At 37.7% G+C, this 21,518-nt stretch overlaps 4 protein-coding genes across 4 annotated transcripts; 3 read left to right on the top strand and 1 right to left on the bottom strand.

Annotated features, from left to right (window-relative positions):
• Positions 1-323: 323 nt before the first annotated feature.
• psenen (presenilin enhancer, gamma-secretase subunit) lies at positions 324-2,758 on the top strand. Its single transcript, XM_057351407.1, has 4 exons — positions 324-432; positions 838-932; positions 1,526-1,630; positions 2,210-2,758. The coding sequence occupies exons 2-4, from the start codon at positions 872-874 to the stop codon at positions 2,347-2,349; spliced, it is 306 nt and encodes a 101-aa protein (XP_057207390.1). The 5' UTR covers positions 324-432; positions 838-871; the 3' UTR covers positions 2,350-2,758.
• Positions 2,759-5,737: 2,979 nt separating this feature from the next.
• hspb6 (heat shock protein, alpha-crystallin-related, b6) lies at positions 5,738-8,210 on the top strand. The gene is made up of 3 exons (XM_057351985.1): positions 5,738-6,048; positions 7,267-7,389; positions 7,536-8,210. The coding sequence occupies exons 1-3, from the start codon at positions 5,890-5,892 to the stop codon at positions 7,701-7,703; spliced, it is 450 nt and encodes a 149-aa protein (XP_057207968.1). The 5' UTR covers positions 5,738-5,889; the 3' UTR covers positions 7,704-8,210.
• A 50-nt stretch (positions 8,211-8,260) lies between these two features.
• proser3 (proline and serine rich 3) lies at positions 8,261-15,624 on the bottom strand. Its single transcript, XM_057351984.1, has 14 exons — positions 15,564-15,624; positions 15,057-15,120; positions 14,870-14,981; positions 14,202-14,482; positions 13,519-13,670; positions 13,226-13,311; positions 12,516-12,604; positions 11,932-12,065; positions 11,383-11,591; positions 10,666-11,129; positions 10,248-10,419; positions 9,937-10,111; positions 8,805-8,886; positions 8,261-8,374 (listed from the first exon to the last, which is right to left on the bottom strand). Exons 2-14 carry the CDS (start codon positions 15,074-15,076, stop codon positions 8,317-8,319), a joined length of 2,034 nt encoding a protein of 677 aa, XP_057207967.1. The 5' UTR covers positions 15,077-15,120; positions 15,564-15,624; the 3' UTR covers positions 8,261-8,316.
• A 117-nt stretch (positions 15,625-15,741) lies between these two features.
• lin37 (lin-37 DREAM MuvB core complex component) lies at positions 15,742-20,769 on the top strand. Its single transcript, XM_057351314.1, has 10 exons — positions 15,742-15,817; positions 16,358-16,453; positions 16,586-16,652; positions 16,979-17,029; positions 17,126-17,155; positions 18,859-18,944; positions 19,071-19,228; positions 19,379-19,501; positions 20,311-20,384; positions 20,478-20,769. The coding sequence occupies exons 2-10, from the start codon at positions 16,420-16,422 to the stop codon at positions 20,554-20,556; spliced, it is 702 nt and encodes a 233-aa protein (XP_057207297.1). The 5' UTR covers positions 15,742-15,817; positions 16,358-16,419; the 3' UTR covers positions 20,557-20,769.
• The last annotated feature ends 749 nt before the right edge of the window (positions 20,770-21,518 follow it).

Genomic DNA, 21,518 nt, shown 5'->3' with positions numbered 1-21,518 from the left:
AAGTTATATAAAGCCTTTTTATTATTCGCATTAACCATTCATTTATGTATTTTAATTTATAGTAACCTGGTATGTCATATATTCGTTTCTACTATTAATCTAATCTTCCCATTGTGAGATAAATTTCACTGATCCATATAATTTATTATAATATAATAAAAGCCTGTTTTATGACCAATACAATTTGTATTTTGTAATGTAACAAAATATCCCATTTTCATGTACTGCAATGCGAAAAAATACGATGTGTTTAAGAACAACATCCCGCTCGCTCGCCTTCCCGATCCTCAAAAACTACACTACCCATCATGCAATGCCACAAAGCGACGTCATATCTTAGGTTTCATCAGGAAGCGGAACCATAAAAGTTGTTTCGCCCTCGCCTTTGTTGTGTTAAACCACCCGTTTTTTAATCTGTGCTCTGCATTTAAGGTATTCATCTCTTTATATTAAACGATGCATTAGTTTAAGGTTTAAAATGCTGCGCGAGGTATGTGATTAATAACCGCTTGCTGTTCGTCGTATAGTGTTGTTATGACTGCGCTAAAGATTAGGTGGATGTTGTTGTTTTTTTTGCTCTGAACACTTTGATAATTTTCCAAACATTGTCTCGGTGTTATTATTGATGTATTGATTTGATATATTTGCGAAACTTTGAAAGGGTTTATAATCCATGATATTGTACAATAATCCCAATTTCCCTGTAACGTTCATTTAAAGCACGATATTTTGACAGTACTGTTTTGTGTAACCAGATGGCAGCAGTGTTTCAACGTATTGATCAATTTAGTATGATATCAGTGTCTATATTTTGATCAAGTTCTCTTTTTTTCACAGGAAGACCACCACAACGACATAGACTAAATCCACTATGAATCTTGAAAGAATTCCCAATGAAGAGAAACTAAGCCTTTGCAGAAGATACTATCTAGGTATGCATTTTTAAAAAGACTTGTAAGTCACTAAACAGGGGCATGTTAGATGCATCCCCAAAATTAGTTTTAATATTTTTGATTATGTCTTTTGCTTTTGTGTATCGATTTCCAAATGCTGCTTGCCATTAAATGTTAGAATAAGTTGGGTAGGATGTTTTTATGGATTTAAAGGGATTGTTCACCAAAACTGAAAATTCTTTCATCATTTACTCACTCTTTTGTCATTCCAAACCTGTATGACCTTCTTTCTTCTGCAGAACACAATAGAAGATATTTTTAAGAAAGTTCGTAACCAAACAATAGTAGTCCCCATTAGCTTCCATTGTATCCATACAAAATCTCTCAAAATATCTTCTTTTGTACTCTACAGAAGAGTCGTCCAGGTTTGAAATGACAAAAGGGTGAATTGTCCCTTTATGTAATTCCAATAGCAAAATTGGATTTCTGTGTTTTATTCATATGCATGCATAAATAAACTTAATAATATTTTAGTGAAGCATCTGATTTGCCTAATTTGCACAGTACTGTATTTATGCATTTTCATATGCATGTGTTTTAACAATGCTGTCTGTGTAAATATTTTTCCTCAGGTGGTTTTGCATTCCTTCCTTTCCTCTGGCTGGTTAATGTGGTGTGGTTTTTCAAAGAGGCTTTTTTAAAACCTACCTACACAGAACAACCACAGATCAAATCCTGTGAGTACATGACAGCGCAAGCATCATCGTGTTTAAGAATATTGCAAGGAACCTCATAAGTTAGGTCTTGTCACTTCAACTTGCCAACAAATAGTTTATATTCTATGGAGGGTAAAATGGTTTAAAAATGGAAATCACTAAATGCAATATTTCCCAAGTTATTTAAAGGAATGAACAGTAAACAGATCATGTGACAACTGTGCATACTACGGTTTATTATGTTTATTTCGCTTTCTCCTGCCACTTAATATTTTAATAGCCACTATTATTAAAAAATAGTAGGCAGTGTACAGTTGCACATAATGTGCAAAAGTCCTTGCGGGATATTCACATTGCAGAGACCAAGTGGGTGATGCAGGCTGGAATTTCTGAGTCGAGTTTGTATAAACGGTGCTGTGCTGTTTATATGCAAGACACATGATGCATTAAGAGAATGCTTTGAGTCCAAGGGGTGTTATACACATTAGCGAAGTTAACCGGTGTTTAGTACTTTATTCTGTATTTTAGCATGTGTAATTTATTTGTTGCAGTGTATGATGCCTTGAATGTAATCTATACATTATCTTCAACCCTTAACAGATTTGAAGAAGTCAGCGCTGGGGCTTTTAGTGTGGGTGGCGGTATTGACAACGTGGATCACAATATTCCAACATTTCAGAGCTCGGTGGGGGGAGGTTGGAGATTACCTCTCCTTTACCATTCCACTCGGCACAGCCTGATATAACGGCTTTGCTTCACCATACCTCTTTTTAATACTTTACATTTTTCTCCTGCCATTGACCTCCCCTGGCTAATTTTACCACTGTCGTCACATGCAAGATGTACTGGATCTGTCTAGGAGTTGTGGTACTTTGTGAACTGATAAAAATAATTTGTTGGTTGGGTGAGATAATATGGACACAAACACGTCATGCTAAAGCGCAAGAGTTTATTTCCTGCACTGCTGCTTAATACTCCATCCATCTGTTGTCCAGTTTTAACCTGTATGTTTATCACATTATATTTGAGTAACACCGTAAGTTCTTTAAGACTTCTGTGAATGCATTGAAGATGTATAATAAAACTTTCAGACCAGACAGGTCTGTACAAAATAAAGTCTTTAAACTGTATTGTACCAGTTGTTGCAACGTGATTTTTTTTATTTGGATAAAAAGCTAAGTTTTTCCAGAAATACAGTTTGTGCACAAATATAAAATCATCTGTTTGTCCATGCCAATCTGTCAACTACCAATTTGCCATTTTTAGATCTTGGAAAAACAACGAAAGCATCACATAAGCTAAGCGAGTTCCTAGAGATTGCCAGCAAAATCCACTTGAGGGACGAGCTTCTCTGTACTGTTGCCTATTAATCAACACGGCTTACGACAATATTAAACTGACTGGCATACCAGACTTTGTAATATGAATGCATGAAGCCTCTGTCTTGTTTATACCCCCATATAGGCGCCTATTATGAAACTCGACCCCCCTTTTGAGCAAACACTAAGCCCCTCATTGATCTTCCTGGTTGCTGTTTTTAGTCACCTGTAGTCAATGACGTGGGCAGACAGTTCTGCTTCTCTTTCCAGCCCATGCCGACAGCAGAAGGACATGTTATCCCCAGCTTCAATAGCTTGCCAACACATCGGCCATTGGTCTGTTTTACATCCAAAGGGCATCCAGAAAGGCTGTATCTTCTGAGTCATAAGTCACATTTGACAGATGATGAAGCTTTGTCCTGTTGTTGGATGTCAGCGATAGGACAATGTGTTTAATTGTAGCATAATATAGTCATTTTAGTTCCATTCATTCCTTATTTCTTAGACATGTAGAAGAGTTTACAGCCTTGATGGAATTTAACTTTCCTATGTTGTATTAATTACCTTTATATATCCATTTAGTTTTTATAAAGATATGTTTAGGAATTGCGTCTGCAATATGCAACAACTTTAAGCGGTGTACTTGACAAAAGGATCAATAACAATATGGCATTATGCAATTTAAGCGAATGCCTGCCAAACACATTTTTCATTAGCACCAAGATAAAAAATGCCAGTGACTGGCAGTGGGTGTGACTATTCATACTGGAAAACACTTGCGATTTTAGGTTTCGAATTATGTAAGATACATTAAAATATAATTACTTCATAAAAAATACAAGCATTGTTGTAACTAATGATAAAAGGCACATTAATGTTGACTTTTCTCTACTGATTTCAATGGTCTACGGCAGTGGTTCCCAAACTTTTTACAATGGCGTAACCCCCCCCCCAGGGATTTAACATCATTCTGCGTACCCCCTTTCTTAGTCACAATTGTGGTCTCAAACATGCATGTAATTTTCTTTTATCAAACAATAAATGATATATGACTCATATATAAATAATAGAAATAATAATAAAAGAATTACATTCTCCACAATAGCCACTCTGTAACTCACCATGTAGGATGCTTCCAGTCCATTCTTATTAAGGTTTTCTGACGCTGTTATAAGGGCCTTACTACTCCCGAGTTGTCTTAACCGTCTTTCGAAAAACTCTTGCGGTTTATTTTTCAAAGTCGCATGATTTGTTTCTAAATGCCTGCGCAAAAACGCTGGCTTCATGCAGTTATGAGAGAGTACTTTTGCACATATAACGCATTGTGGTTTGGGATTTTCGTCACTGCCAATGTAAGTAAATCCATATGAAATGTATTTCTCATCATATTTACGCCTTTTTGATCGTCTTTCTGTGAACTGCTGAACCTGAGTTGACGCTGTAGTCTCCGATGCATCGCTATCTGTGTCGGTGTCAACCGGAGCAGGTGGTTGATGTACACCTGCAGCCGAAGTGCTGTCGGAGGGACCCGGGGTGTGGTCAGAGCACTGTGGATCATCCGAGCTGCTGGGAGTCGATTTTCTTTCTGTGGCTGCGGGCCTAAATCTTTGCAACCACTTATCCATTTTAATTTAACAAGCAGTTGTTGCTTCGTTCCAAGCCGCGTGCAGTCGAATTACATGCGGTACGTGAAGACGTGCGCTTACGCATGAGTGGACGCATATTTTGTGATTGGATGTCATGAATTTGACCTTTTATGGCACTACGTGACTACTATTTTGCTTTGTGTACACTAGAGGGAGCACGTCTTTATATTTAGCTTGTGAGAAAAACGTGGCTGGTTGATTGCAAGGTGCGTTATAATTAAGTAAACAGTAGATTTCAGGATTTTGTTCACTTACCCCCTCCGTCTCTTGGCGTACCCCAGTTTGGGAACCACTGGTCTACGGTCTACATTTTGTATAGAATCTGAAAAGTTAGATTTGGAACATTTTTGTTATTAGGGGTTGTGAACACTCACAAGTTTGTCAAGTATGGATTTGGCTTATTTTTCTTAGTTACTAATGATACTCCACTGAATTGTATACGTTTATATTGCAGTCTTTCCCGGCCCAATATGGCGGACTCGTTGACGTATCGCAGCAGCGGGCCGAGGCAAAGACATATGGGCCGAGGCGCCCAATGCGGCATTTATGCATGTTAGCCACCAACGTCATAAAAAAACCTTTTTAAAATGTCTGAAAGTGTATAAATTTTTATTTTACAGCGGTTACCATAACTGACATTCTGAATGACGCTGTAATTATCACAGTGACTTGTCTGAAGTGTCAGCACGTGCTGTGTCATGTGGAAACAGGTCCATAGCGGTTTGCAGTCATTCCAACTTATTTTTAGCCGGACAGCCTCACCGTTACATCATACACACGACCCTTCGACATTGGATGGACGCACATTCAACTGCTCTCTCTTTGCGTAGCACAAAACAGCTAAAGTGATGAAAGTGATACTAATTCCTAACCCATACACTAAATTCCCCGTGTTCCTCGTGAGTTATTATAATATCATAAATAGCCTATACAAGGCTTTCATCATGGGTAAGGAGACGACCAAATCCACCCGTAATTGACTTTACATAACAACAAATGCAGCTTTAATAGCACTTCTGACACCATGATCCAAGATTGAGTATGAAGTGCGAGAAAGATCTCGAATCTCTGCCAGTCACTGAGCTATAACGCATTTGTTTTGGGGAAGGGTTCATGTGGAGGGGCGGTGTTTTCACAAGCTATTTAAACTAGAGCGCTACACTTTCCCTGCGTTATTTATCCTGGAGTTGCGCAACGGGCCGGACCATCCCAGGATAACCCATCTGCTTCTAACTGCTATAACCAAGCAGCGCTACATTTATCACTTTTGAAACTCGTTTTTTTGGTGGTTAGCCCTCACGTTTATCTCAAAAGAATGGATTTTGATTTGCCTCCTTCTGTCCCGGTGAGCGGGATCCCGTGGGACAGAGTTCTGCCGCCGTTATTTCCCCGGCTGAACGGGACGATTGGACCGTACGCCTGGACCCCGACCGAACTTTTAATTCCGGTTTCAGAGCACACCGGAGCAGCACAGGTGAAATAATGTTTCTCTAACAAAAATAACCACAGTAACCATAGTAAAACGAATAACCCTCAAATCAGGTTTTTTTTTTTAATATAGTGATTTCATTAAAACCCTAGCAAATTCAGTTTTATTATAGTAAGTGGTAGATTAATGGCAATTTGTATTAGCCTACTATAGTTTTACCACAACTATCGCTGAAACCATAGTTTGTACCTATAGCTTAAAATTTGTTGGTAAATAACATCCCAGAATCCACTTCATTAAAACCAATACAATTTCTATTAAAATCAACAAATCCATTTCAATTTATGTGATGGCTTCTAATTGAGTATTAGCAGGGAATAATATTAATATTAATACTACTAAAACCAATAATATAAGTTTGTGACCTTTCACATATAGTTCACCCAAAAATGAAAATGATGTCATGAATTACTCACTCTCTAGTTGTTCCAAATCTGTATAAATTTCTTTGTTTGGTTGAACACAGAGAGAGATATTTGGACGAATGCTTGTATCCAAACTGTTCTTGGACCCCATTGACTAACATAGTTGGAAAAATGACAATAGTAGTCTAAAGTGCCCCAGAACTGTTTGCTGTCCTACATTCTTAAAAATATATTATTTTGTGTTCAACAGAACAAAGAAAATTATAAAGTAATTTTTCCTAATATGGTAGTCAATGGGGCCCAAGAACTGTTTGATTTAAGCATTCTTCCAAATATACTGTATGTCTCTGTGTTCATCAGAACAAAGAAATTTATACAGATTTGGAACAGACTTTCTATTTTTGGGTGAACTATTGCTTAAGGCAGTGGTTCTCAAACTGGGGGCCGTTGCCCCCTGGGGGGCCCCAAGATGGATCCAGGGGGGGCACAGATTTTGTGGCATTTTATGAAATATAGAAATTTATCATAGATTTTATGCAATCAAACATCAGAAAAATGACACCACCAACCAAAAGAATTGAGGTTCCAGCATTGTATAACTGAATGTTTTTGGTTTAATTAAAATTCTAAGTTTAAGATTATACGTCTTTATATGAGGGGCCGCAAAGCGATGCACTTAACACAAAGGGGGCCTTACAACGAAGAAGTTTGAGAACCACTGGCTTAAGGGATGTCAGTTTTTTATCAAATAACTGAAAATGTTTATATTCAAGTAATACTATTTTTTTGGGGGGGGAAATTGAGTTATTATACATTTTTCAATTCACTTTCTTTTCAGGTTACCTGTGATCATAATGGATTTACTGTACAGGTTGATGTGAAACACTTCAGTCCTGAGGAGCTCTTAGTCAAAGTTGTTGGAGATTATGTTGTGGTTGAGGGAAAACATGAACAAAGAAAGGTATTGTTTCCTTACTTTTAATAATGTTGACTCAGATCATGTTTGTAGTCATCATGTAATTTTCAGATGTTAACCAGATCTGCCATAAAACACTTTGTACCAGACATTTAGGAAATGTAGAGATTATCAAAGCTAATTGTTTCTAGGATGGTTCGGGACTGGTGACGCGTCAGTTTAACCGGCGATATCGGATCCCGAGTGGTGTGGACATCATGGCACTGGAATCAGCCATGTCACCTGAAGGAATGCTAATCATCTCAGCACCTCTGCAACAAGAAGATAACTCCAGACTGTTGAATCACTGTGGACCATAACGCACACGTTTATGCTAGGCCCCTAAAGCTCATATCTTCTCTCTTATACACACAAAATACAAGAGACCAAAAGCAATGTCCACTTCCTCCCTCTTCCCGACTGCCAATTCCAAACAGACTAAATTCCAAGCCAACAAGAAGATGGTATAACAGTTTCTTTGCACGTACTGATGGCTTAGCACACATGAGCAAGACAAATTTGTTCTCATGTCAACAAGGTCTTCTGATTCAAAATGCTTATACACGGGCAAGTAATTTGCATTGCACATTTATGCATTTGGTGTTGAAAGTGTACATTTTATTCGCACGTGAACCCATGACCAGAGACAGCTTCAATATATTTTGTTGTACCTAAAAATGGCACAGACTCTTCAACTAAGCAATTCTTCCAAAGCTACGCTGCGATTGTAAATATTCTTAAATTATTAAAATGATTAGCAAGTGTTCATTTTGTTTTGATCTTTATGTGATGTATAGTTTGAATATAAATAAATATGTGATACTCTTGTTCATTTGCAAAGGTCTTTATTTATAAATACATTTGAATCCACAAATAAAACACAAATAAATAATAACATGATAACATATTTGAAACACTGCTTTCATATATAAATCATGTGCTTGTTGGAGCAGTCAGTGGAAGAAACCGCTCAAGCATCATGTCAACCTCACTGAAAAAAAGGAAAAATAATACAAAGTACATTTAGTACAATTGCAGATCAGTTTTGGGTAATGTGGCTTGTGTAGTGTAGAGCAGTGGTTCTCAAACTTTTTTGTTGTAAGGCCCCCTTTGTGTAGAGTGCATTGCTTTGCGGCCCCCCAAATAAAGACTTATAATCTTAAACTTAAAATTTTAATTAAACCAAGAAAATATTCAGTTAAACAATGCTAAAACGTAAATTCTTTTGGTTGGTGGCGTTGTTTTTCTGATGTTTTGATTGCACAAAATTTATGATAAATATCTATATTTCTAAAATGCCACAAAATCTGTGGCCCCCTGGAACCATCTTGGGGCCCCCCAGGAGGCCACGGCCCCCAGTTTGAGAACCACTGGTGTAGAGTATCACTGATGCAGAGTTAATAAGATGTTGATATTCTCACCAGAGTTGTTCCTTCACCCATTTTCTTTGTCGTCTGAGGACTTGCAATAAGGGATCATCTTCAAACTCTGTTCCATCCGAGTCTGTGTACAAAAATGTGATATCAGAATAATCCTGTTTTCACAAATGCTCCTAAATCAGTAACTAAAAATGTAATGATTGACAAGCAAATGCGATTGCCCTTTTGGATTCAGTTTTTTTTTGTGTGTAAATTGTGTCTTATTTTGAAATATATTATAACTTTTGTTGCATACTCAAAATAAATCTACATACACACTGACAAACGTATTTATTTAAATTATTTTTTAATAAATAATTTAAGTAAACTAATACAGCTCAAATAATGTGTTCAGGCGTACAAGGTGAACTTTCAAAAAGTCAGTCCTGCTTTTTATAGCAAGTTCAGCTTAGACCCTTAGGCTGTGTTCACGTTTGACTTCTTTTTGACAAGAACAGGTTGACAATGGTGCTTTATTTGTATAAAAAGCTTGCAGCATTGTGGTTACAAATAGCACTGACAATGACTTCGGAGGCAGCATTTGTACACAAAGGCAGCTCAGAGAAACAGATTCAGACAGGCTTCATAGGCAGCGTAACGGAAGTCTATTTGAATTATAAACAGAGAACGTCTTTGCAACAACCAATCACATATTTAAACACTACAATATTAAAAGTCAAAAGTCACTGAAAGTGAAAATTAAACTTAACTTAAAATTTATACAAAACTATCCTCCAACCGACGTTTCGGCTGCCATTTTTTTTTGTAGCATGATCCTGCTCGACCAATCACCTTCCTCGCATGTTGTTATGGAAACGAAAGGTCTCGCTACTCACTTGTCATTGGTTAGCTGTGAAAAAGGTGCTTGACGTAGGGCGTTTTTTTCAGCTCTAAACTGCAGAAAAAGATGCCGGTGATGCCGTTTAAAAAAGCGCTCAGGACTTTTTTGAAAACACGGTTTACTCCATAGGATTATAATGTAAAACAGATGCTAGAAGCTTCAAAAAAGAAGTCAAATCTGAACATAGCCTAACGTGACCTTAAATCAATGTCATCAAACAGTTTTACAGCTAGTTACGAACTAGTAGCTAGTTACAAACACATGCAGAAACGCCACCGCTGAGACCTTTCCTACCTTCTGCATCCTGCATAAGTTGATCTATGACCTCAAATGGTCGCTGCACGTCAGTTGGAGGGGTGACAGGGGATTGTTGGGGTGGAGGCGGGGTAAATGCTGAGGAAACTGATGAACTTGGAGTTTTGCACTGGGTCGGGGAATCAACGCCCAAAAAAAGCACCTCAGAGACAACCTGTCAATGTCAAGAATGCAGTGTAGTAAAAAGTTTGATTCAGTTTTGATGTCAGCTATTTGACACAAAAAATTGCTTCTATATTGAAACGTCTAAGTACTTTTAAAGGGCACTTTAGAAAAACTAACACACAAACCTGTCCCAGAGCATTGTGTATCGGTGAGGATGGCTCCAGATCTCCAGATCGTCCTCTTTGTTTCGACCTTTGACCCTCTTCCTGAAAGCTGCTTTTTCCACTCACCTCCCTAGCTTTGCGACTGACCCCTTCATGACCTTTAGCCCGACGGGCCCTAACTGGACTGCCAACACTACGTATACAAAGACATTCAGACAAGTTTTAACAGATACAATAATACCACAAAAAATATTACCTATCATATAAATTATGTTGTTAAATATACACAGATATCCCAACCAAGTGTGATGCAATACAGTAACAAGCAATAAAAGCGAGAAAAAAATAAAAACAAACGATTTGATTGGCTGTAACTGTGTGACATCACCCTGCGTTTTTACATTTATTGTTACACTTGGTGAGGACACATCAGAAATACCGTTCAGAATTTTTCTTCCGACTTGGCGGTGCACTCTTCTCACGCCTCTCAGTCTTCCCCTTTACTGTCGAGGCTTTCTTCCCCTGAGTATCTGGCCACCACCCCTCTGTGCTCTCAGAAGTCTGTGGAGATGGGGATGAGGATTTTTGCCTTCTGTGGTGCTCCTCTTTAGTCTCTGCGATGTTGACCTGTGTTCCGATTTGTCTGTGATGTCTTGGTGGGACAGAAGTGGCTTCTATCTTATTTTTCTCCCTTAAGCTATGGTGAAGGGTATCCGGTTTGATTTTGGGGTTAGGTTGCTCCTGAGGACGGATGGTGGCATCAGGTTGGAGTCTGGAGACACTGGGGCTTGAAATAGGTAGCGCTGGCTCCGGGGTTGGAGGATCGAGGCTGGCGAGGGTAACTGGTGTAAATGCAAGATGTGATTTCTGAAGAGGCATGTTGCTTAAATGGCTGTGATGTGCCTAGAAATAGATCATTAATTTGATGTTTAATGTTCAGCTACAACTTTGAATAAAGTGGGTCGGCAATCATATTTGTCTCTATAATTTGATATGATATGATGTCACTTACTTTGAAACAAAAAATATTTTTCAAATGATACATAATATCATTACCTAAATACCTAAATAACACAGGTCCAGCAAACCATTAGAATAGTAAACATTAACCATTGTTTACAACCCAACCCTGATTTGCATATCGGTTGTTATTCACCTGGTTTGGTCCCACAGTTTGTGCCATATGAACATGGAGAAGAGAATTGTGGGAAGAGGCCTCGTGACATGATTGCCTGGCCTGTTCCATCTTCCTCCTCAGACGCCACTGAAACAGAATGTCATCTTCACGTCGGACCCCAGACCCCACAGAACCAACAGCAGGTGTGTGAAAAGACGGTCCTTCGGAAAAACTGGGGTCTAAAATCACTTAAAAAAACAAAACCGTAACAGTGTGTGAGGCTCTAATATGCTTTTATTGTATTAATATAAATATATAGCATGCCAAATCAAAATTGAATGCATTGCAAATAAAGAAGCTTCTTTTTATCAAAATTTTGTTTAAACTGAGTTCAAAAGGAAGTGTCTATTTCAAAATCGCTTATTCTGAATTTTATCAGGAAATGTGGTTAGAGGTTCGGGTGCATCTTTAATATGGACGCGTTTTTGCAATTTGCAACAAAAAGATGCACTGATAACAATTTTGCAGCAAGTGTAAAATGTTTCCACTACACGTGCTGAGGTGTTTTTGTCTTACACTGTTACTCACAGTTTGTTGAGGCCATTAAAGTGGGCACAGCTGGTTTTCGGATGGGCTCATCTACGCTGACAGGGGAGGAGAAATCAGAGCAACCCAAACCCTCAGAGCTGATAGGCATTGAACCGCTGCCGAGAGAATGCTCACTGAAAACACAAAAATATAACTACCTAAAACTGCAATCAGTAACTAAAAATACATAAAAACAGTAATATGTGGAACACAAAAGAAGATATTTTGAGAAATGCTTTGTGTCCATACAATGGAAGTCAATGGGGGTCAATGTTGTTTGGTTACCAAAACCTTATTTTCTGTTTTCCATAAAACAAAATGTCATACAGGTATGACATGAAAGTGAGTAAATAATGCAAGAATTGTAATTTTTGGGTGAACTATTCCTTAAAGGTCATATATTACCAGTCAAATGTTAAGCTACACCTACATGCAACAAGAAAGACCACCCTGTTACTAAAAACGCTCTGGAGCTCCAGCACAAGCTTGGCGCCCACCCTGAACATTCAGTACTGACAACGTCGTTTATCATTGTGAAATGACATTTCCTCCCCACCGGTCCGAAATTAAGTGTGTGGTCTCACCTCTTCTGAAGCAAACGGTTGGCCCGCTCCTGTAGCTGCAAGATCTCTTCTGGTTCTTCTGGGTCACAGTGGGACAACTCTGACAACGTCTGAAAAACATTTTGTGATCCATAAGATTATCAATTACAACAACACTGTCACTGGTAATAACCGTCACCATAAATGTCAAATACCGCAGAGCTTTACGACCTAGTAATGACATTTAAGGACCACCTCAGGCCTGAGGATAGTTTCCACCGGACTCTCTATCAGGTGTGTTCAATCGTAACGTCCAGCACGTCAAAACTGAGGAACTGGGCCAAGGGTTGCATAACCCCTGAATTTATAAATACATAAAGTTTGACACATAGCAGACCTCTCAGTGTGGTCTTATGTGGGAATGAGTTCTTCTTCCTTTCAAGTTAAGGCATTCTCGAGCGGTGCTGCGGTGGCATTCGAAAACAGAGCCCAACATGGAAAACAGGATGTTGAACAAAGCATTCGCATAATGTGTGTAACATGGCAACACTATAAATAATGAAGAGACGCCGCTAGACGGCAACAGTTGCCCGGTACATTCTGTAACAGCAATAAATGTCTTGAGTCTTGATTTCTTGAAGACCTTTAGTAACAGGACATATTCTGTGACACCTAAAGGAGACCTTAACATATGGTTTAAAGGACCCGTACAACCTTTCAAGCAAAAATCTTTCACATTACATATGACTCACCAGCATGCTGAGGTCATCCATGTCTCTGACATGAGATTTTGAGATGGGTCTGTGGGTGCTCAGAGCACCATTGAGGCCAGTGGACTCTGCAACGCAAACACAGCAAATATACATTGCTTTTGAAAACATCATTTAAAAACAGGTGGCTTTTATTTGAAAGAATAATGACACAAGCACACGTTTTGTGGAAAACATATACAGTATTAGGATATAGTGCTTAAATTTGGTGTTAAAGGTGCATTTTAAATTTGACAGACAGACAGAGCTTGTATTTAATAACCAGTTTAGAAAACCTCTGGCATGTTTATCTGATGCTTGAGTCGGTGTTGAACTGGATGGAGGGGATGTGGACATCCACCAAAATCCGCCGTCCTCTTCCTCTGCAGCCTCACGCAGACGATCCTCTCGACTCTGTGGCTTTCCGTAACGGAAACGCTCAATGTACCTACAGTAAGAAATACTTTTTTTCATGAATAATGTCACTTAACAAAAAAAACAATAATTATTAAATGAGAACATCCTGACTCACTGTTCTAATTATACTCTGAGGCAACATTACACTTTAATTCTAGCTTATAAGGATGACTTGCTGCTCACAATTGTGCAATATTTTGCACAAACGGTTTGTGAAACCACTTTATGATTGACAACAACTTTAAAGAAAATCTTATTTTTGTCATCCAGAAACTTTAAATAAACTAAACTAAAACTCCACTAAACTTTAAATAAACTTGTAAATGTACAGTATTTTTTAACAAAATAAATGTTTCATTTTTAATGATTACATTACATTATTTGCAATCCTGTTAAAAGTCTTGGCTCATTTACAATTTTCTATCTACAAGAGACTAAATAGATTGTATGGCATGCTATTCGATATACATTTATAAATTGCACAATATTTTCAAGCAGTTTATTAACGGTCACAGAAGATCCAAAAGTTAATTGTACCGCTAAAATCATGAAATGTTCTTACTTTGCAAGCACAGAGGGCTCTTTCGCCACAGTTGTTTCTCTAGCAACCACGTTTTTCGTGGTATACATCTGTGCTTCTGAGCAGGGAGAAGATGTACTGCTGGATGTAGAATGACTCAGGTCAGTAGAAGGCCAAGACTCTGAGAAGCATTCATCAGATGTTGGAGGACAGAGGAGTACACTGTGTGATCCTTCATGAAAGACCGGGTCCTCTTTTTTCAGAGGAAACGTGTGACGTTCTGGAGAAATGGGTTTCGGAGTAAACCGGACAGGACTCAATGCCTGTAAAGTGCAGATCATTTGATTTCACAACTTACATTTTTTGGCTTGAGCACTTTGTCACCAGTTTTATCACATTCTACCTGATCATTTGAGATACAGAACCTGTGTTCATTAATACTTACAAAATAAACACGCCACTATATACACACACGATAACACCTACTGTTTATAAGTTAACTCTTAAATAATAAAAAGTATTGTTTTATGATAAACAGTGATTATAATGTGACATGTAAATATTACTAATCAAATGAAGCAGCTCATCCAGGTTTTCTTTGCATTTACTGAACTTATACAGCATACATACTAAGTAATTCACATACATATATGGAAGTCATATTAAAGAAATACATCAAGTCAAGTGTAATGCCAAGTCATTTCTCGTACCAGCCTTTTTTGCTGCTTTGGGATTTTTCTGGATCTAGTTGGGCTGTAGTGGCTCTTGGGCAAAGGGGGGTCACGAGGAAAAGGATTCTGTCTTGTGAAAACAGCTGCACCACTTTAAAAAGAAAAAAGTGATTAACGTTACATCAAACAGATCGATTTACGAGACAGAGTTTGCAGTGCAACCCACCTTGATCTCATGCTGACCATACAAAGCTGTTCTGTTCAAACCACAGAATGACGATCAACGAGCCCTTCAAAAAAGACACAAAATATAACGAAAACTATATTATGATCTGAAGGACAGTATTGGTGCCATAAATGACATTATGTTACTTTCGAAGGTAAAGGGATAACAGTAGTAAATCATGACAATTCTGTTTGTTTCGAAGAGCTCCCTATAATAATAATGTTGTGATGTAGAGAGCTACATCTTTTAACCAAGCTTTTGTAGGGCACATGTATAAAGATGATGACATATCACATATGAATGTTACAGTACTGTTAACTTAAACTGCATCTTAACTATCGCGTGTTTACGTTACTAAGGGATTAAACTGTCGTTGAACTCATATTAAGGCACCGTTTAATGTACCACGTGCTACTTGGAAAAAACGAAAGCAAACATATCCGAATAGATCTACAATTGCAACACAAGTTTGATGTATATTTTTGATAATGACAAAGAAAAGCTTACTTTTCAAATTGTGTGCCTGCGTTGAACTCTTGGAAATGTAGTCCGAACCCATTTTGTTTACATTGTTTTCGAATGCCGTTCAACAACCAATAGACGTTGGTATTTTGTGATCGACAGCGTTTTGAACCAATGAAAGTGATACATTTGTATCTGTCGTGGCCAATGACGAGCCAGGAATGTCCTTGCGCGCGGAAGAGGAATGTCGAAGAGAAAGACAGAATCGGCTCGTCAGTTTATCAGGCAAAGGCTTTAGGGTAAAACTAGTGGAATTTTAAAAATATAAACTACGATCATTTTACTGTTTTATTACTATTGTCTTGAGTTAGGTGGTGCCGCGTTTTAATGTCGTTTAATTAGGATTTTCGTGGTTTTCTAACTAGCTAACGTCAGCTGTTTATGTCGTTGAAGCTGATTAGCAAAATAATAGTCGTTTTGAGCATTTGTTTATCGTATTTAAAATTGTGTGTTAATTCTGTTTCAAAGTTTTTTAGCTGAATTACAGTGTAAATGATTACAAGGCGAATGTCTTGTATTTAAACGTGTCATTTAAAACGTTGCTGAGGAGGTGTTAGATGACAAAATATGAATAATAAAAAATATAAAAATAGAGATATATTACTATAAATATCATAGTTGTTGTATTTATAACAACGATACAATTTATATATAATATATGATAAGGTCTTCCTAAGATTTCCTTTTGTGTTCCATGAAAGACAGTGATATAAAATAGCAGAATTTTCATTAAATCACACAATGAATTCTGTAGTAACTTCATATAACTAAATCCTCAGGTGAATGACAGTGAAGGAAGAAAATCCTTTAGAAGAATCCAGAAGATTCGTTTGACGTTACAATGCTTCACTGTAAGATCAAGACTGAGAAAACAGGTGAGAGTCCACACCATACTTTGTATACACACACAGTGTTTTTGAGATGTGATTGTATTATTGATGTAATTACTACACATCAATGTGTGTCTGTATATGCGCGTATAAATGTTAGAGAGTGTTCTTCTGCAGATCCTGGGGCTCGAAACCGCCTTGATGCAGTGTTGCAAGGTCTGGTTGAAAGGAGTGACAGTGAGAGGTTGGGCATGTACATGTTTCCAATTAAACTATTACTTTGTTACAGTACATCCTTCATTTGTCAGCTGTCTGAATACTTGCCAGTCTGATGGTCTTGGTATAATTACGTTTTTATCGTGTTTTCCATTTTTAAGCCATCGCCAGTAGTATTGCTTTCATTTGATTGCAAAGTGTGCGGAAAACTTTGATTCAGGAAATGAAAAATGCATGGTGTTTAAGTAATTATTGGTAATAAACAAATTACTGCTTTCGTGAATTAGGAAGCTGTTGTTTTAGAGAACATGACATGTGTAAAACCCTCAGCCTTTTTATCTGGTTGTTCCACAGAGAGCAGAATGAGGAGGATTCTGGGAAAATGGTGGCAGACACTTTGAGCAAGTATGCTTTTGTTAGGCTTAAAATGTAGTACAAATGTAACATAACTTAAATGTAACAATCATGTGTAATGCAATTTTTTGTTTAACTTTTTGACAGGGATTTATCACCTACCTCCGCTGGGAAAAGGTAAACAAAATCTATACTGACCTTTGTCATAGATTTAAAGGGGTCATATGACACGGCTAAAATGCATATTATGGTTTGTTTTAGATGTAATGCAATGTGTATACATGATTTAAGGTTCAAAAACGCTGTATTTTCCACATACCGTGCATGTTTGTATCTCCTCTTTGCCCCGCCTCTCTGAAAGTTCATTGCTCTGAAAAGCGAGGTGTGCTATGATTGGCCAGTTAACCAGTGCGTAGTGATTGGTCGAATACTGCAAGGGTGTGACGGAAATGTAACGCCTCTTACCATATTGGGAACATCAGGTTCCGAAGCAGTTGTATTGACAGCTACGCCCGCCTTATATGCGTATACATTTGGGCGGTCTTAGTCAAATCATACCATGAACTGACGTAGATTTGTGGGGGTGTGGTAACACGAGGTGTTTCAGGCAGGCCTCGGTGAGCATTCGCTTTTAGATAGAATGCATCTTTTGTTCTGACACTTTAATTTTTGCAATTTTACTTGTCTAAAATATGCACGTAGGGCTGGGCGGAATGACGGAATATTCCGTTACCGCGGAATAAAATGTCAACCGTAAGAGATTTTTCTATTCCGTGTATTCCACGGAACGTAAATAAGTAGGCGTGGTTAACTCGGCGCTCTGCAAGTTGGGTGTCATGATGAAAAAAACATGTGAATTAATTCACCCATAACAAATGAACAAATCAAACATTCTTTTGACCTTCTTTCAGTCTGTAGTTTCGTGATCCGCTCCAGTCCGGCGCTTTCTCACCCGCAGTGCTCGTGCAGGGGTGCAGTGATCTGTGCATGAATATAATAAAGCTCATTCTCAGGTATTTCAGAAGTCAGGTCACTTTGTAAAGCTGTTAATAGTTTTAATAAAGTTTAACTTTAGGCGAGCCAGGGCGAAACTTGCGTTGTAACGCACGATGATGCTCGCCACGTGAGCGCTGCTACTGGGAGACGTGTGTGGAGTCACCAGAGACTCGCAGTGCAAAGACAAGCGCGAGAATAAACTAACCTAAAGACAGAGAGTCGCCACACACTAAAAGTGCACATCTAATAGAGAGTGATGAGCGATAAAGACCTACAGTACAGACCCCATGAACACCAGTTTAGAACACCAGTCGTATACTGTACTCTCATTGTTTGTGCATATATTCATACTTTATTGTTATACATGTTGTGTATCTTCCTACTGTATACATATGATATAGCTAGAAGATAAATATAAATTAATAATAAATCTCATTATCAGAACTTAATTTGATATCATTATTACATTTTCATAACTTTCCTACATTTTAACTATATGGTGAGCATTTAAATGAACTGTAATACATTAATAAAGGAAATCAATCTAAGAAAAATGAGGTATATGATATAGAATTAAAATAGGAGATTGTTATCATGAAATAAAACTATTCATTCCGTGAAATAGATTTTGGTCATTCCGCCCAGCCTTACATGCATGGGCAACTTATAACACACCAAAGACACGTATTTGCACCATATGACACCTTTAAATGGTTGAGTAATTATTGGCACTTTTAATGGCCACATTAATAATCAGGATAATAAATGAGTTTGGCAAGGGGTATTATGTGTATATGATAGGTACATTACTTTTCAAGCAAGAAAAGTTGTTGAATTGTTACATGGTGTGTCACATGCTTTAAAAGCACTTTTGCTTCTCTCAGGACATCATCAAGATTCCCACAACACAGAAGGAAAAAGCGTAAGGAAATGGATGATGGTCTGGCTGAAACCAACCAGCATAAACAGAGTAAGATAATAAAACATCTGTAATAAAACATAAGATGTTGAATTCATCAGTGCATAAGGAAAGGTGTCGATCTTAGGTGCTCAATATTTTTTAACACATTTTTGCGTGTCTGTTTTTCACCGTCAGATGCTTATATAATCAAGCTATTTGACCGCAGTGTGGACCTGGCACAGTTTAGTAATACCACACCACTCTACCCCATCTGTCGTGCATGGATGAGAAACAACCCCTCTATGCGAGAGAGAACTGCCCCCAGCCCCCCTCACAGCTCTGGGGAGGAAGAGGTATTCACTAGCGTGCACATGGAAATATTTTCAAATGTTCATCTGCATCTGTAGATCATGTCGTTCAAACCCCTAATGGCTTTCTTTGATTTTCAGAACCAAAACCGAGAATAAAAATTCTAATGTGTCTTTTAATTCCTATTTTATAAGATGAATGACATGCTAAACGGCAAAAGTCAGAACGTCTGCAGGCTTCCTCCACCTGTCTGTCCAAAATCTGGTGAACCTGTAAATCTCAGAATTCCACCTGTAGAAAAGGCTGCAGTGAGCCAGGTAAGCTCTGTCATGTTTCAAGCATCAGTTTTTAGTGTTTATAAACTTTTGCAGGAAATTTCAAAGAATAGTTTGACTTGTTTGATCAACAGGAACGATGACATGAACCAAGGTTTAGATCCAGGAAAGATCATTAATTCTTGCACTTTGCCTCGCTAGATCTTTCTCTATCAGGAAAATAACTTTGTCTGTTGTCTGTCAGGTGTAAAATGTCAACATTTACATTTAGTCATTTAGCAGACGCTTTCATCCAAAGCGACGTACAAAGTAGGGGAAAAACAGTAGAAGCAATTTGTGCAACGAAAGAACAATGCATAGGTGCAGTACAACTGGTCTCAGTCAGCCTATCACAGTATACGAAGCTAAGAATTGTTTTTTGGGGGGGGATAGAAAAGTACAAAAGAAGTAGAAGACTACTAATGGGTCAGATGTTGACAGAGAGATGTGTTTTTAGCCGATTCTTAAAGACTGCTACAGAATCCGCTGATCTTGTGGCAAGAGGGAGATCGTTCCAGAGTTGTGGAACACATCCGGAGAAAGTTCGTGAGAGTGATTTTTTCCATTTGTGGGACGGCACCGCAAGACGTTGTTCGATTGCAGAGCGCAGGGATTGGATGGGTATATAAGTCTGAATTAGCGAGTGAAGGGGGAGAACACCCACAAACAGAAATGCTTTTTTAGAAACTTGCTTACCACTCCCCTTACATTCAAAATGTAATAAACACAGTTTGCATATTGAATTATGATTGGTCTTCCATTGCACATGCCATTTTTGTTTTCTATGACTAATGGCGTAATTTCTTTGTCAGTCCATAGATACTGCAGAAGGGGCCTCTCCTCTTATCTTCAGTCACATCAAACGTTGGAAGAAAATTAGACAGAAGTATAAAATGTTCATTATGTAATATTAACATTGTCTATATATGTTTGTGTAATTGTTGTTATATATTTACCATTTGATTCTTTTGTGTTTTAGGTGGAAGGAAGCCTCCAATAAGAACCAACTAAGATACAGTGAGAGCATAAAAATTCTAAAGGAAATGTATGAGCGCTAGATCGTGCAAAACAGGGCATCTGAAGATTGTTGATGTGTTTGGCAGTGAGACAACCGCATGTTCTTACATGAAGCCTTAAATGACAGTTGCATAATAAAACTAGGCTTGTCAATTGAGAACCAAACTAAATACATGTAAACAAAAAAATTTTTCTCTTGAAATAAATCTGCTTTACTGAACTGAAAAACACGTTACATATTTTTTGTATTCATAGTAAGTAATATAATAGTTAAAAAACTATTCATAGTTTTGCAGAGCAAGTCATGCTTCTGGATCCACATCTTTTTATTTCAAACTAATATTTCCTGATGATTAATTTCAGATGGACATATGCTGATTAAGAAAGGTCTACAAGCTCCTTACATGAGAGCCAAGTGAGACAGTAATACTGCGTGCTTCTATTTTATTTAAAATATTCAAACGTTTCAATGAAGAGGTTAAAGTTTATAATACAATAGTAATAAAATAATTGCATTCTTCAGTTGTGTGGCCATGTAAACAACCTCTAAACACTGTTACAAAGAATCTTGAATATTTTATTTATGTAGTCGAGAAACTTCACAGTCTAGGAACTAAGAGCAAGTTTCTTAGGGAACTGAAAGATCCTAGAGTACAGACATATTGAATTCATAAAAGCACCAATACACTAGTAAAATATGATAGTTTAGAATAATAGTATTTGTTTATGCTTCATCAAGATAAAATTGCACACAAGAAATCTTACATTCAGCTAGTTAAAACTATTTGTCGCTGAAGCAAGTTGTTTACATATTTTAACATCCCAGTGGAAAATGTTATTGCTCAGATGTTGTTATACTTCTGGAGATTTTATATATTTGTGTTTCGTTTAAGGATCAGCTCAATCTCAGATGTTTCTCCTGAATTGCTTAGGAGAAAGAAAAATGATAATGAGACAATTGATAAAATACATCAAGAGTATGGAGGTAAATTTGTTGAGAACC

This window comes from Triplophysa rosa, linkage group LG14, assembly GCF_024868665.1.
Source record: "Triplophysa rosa linkage group LG14, Trosa_1v2, whole genome shotgun sequence".
Classification (NCBI taxonomy): domain Eukaryota; kingdom Metazoa; phylum Chordata; class Actinopteri; order Cypriniformes; family Nemacheilidae; genus Triplophysa; species Triplophysa rosa.
This window is presented reverse-complemented; position numbering and strand designations above follow the sequence as displayed.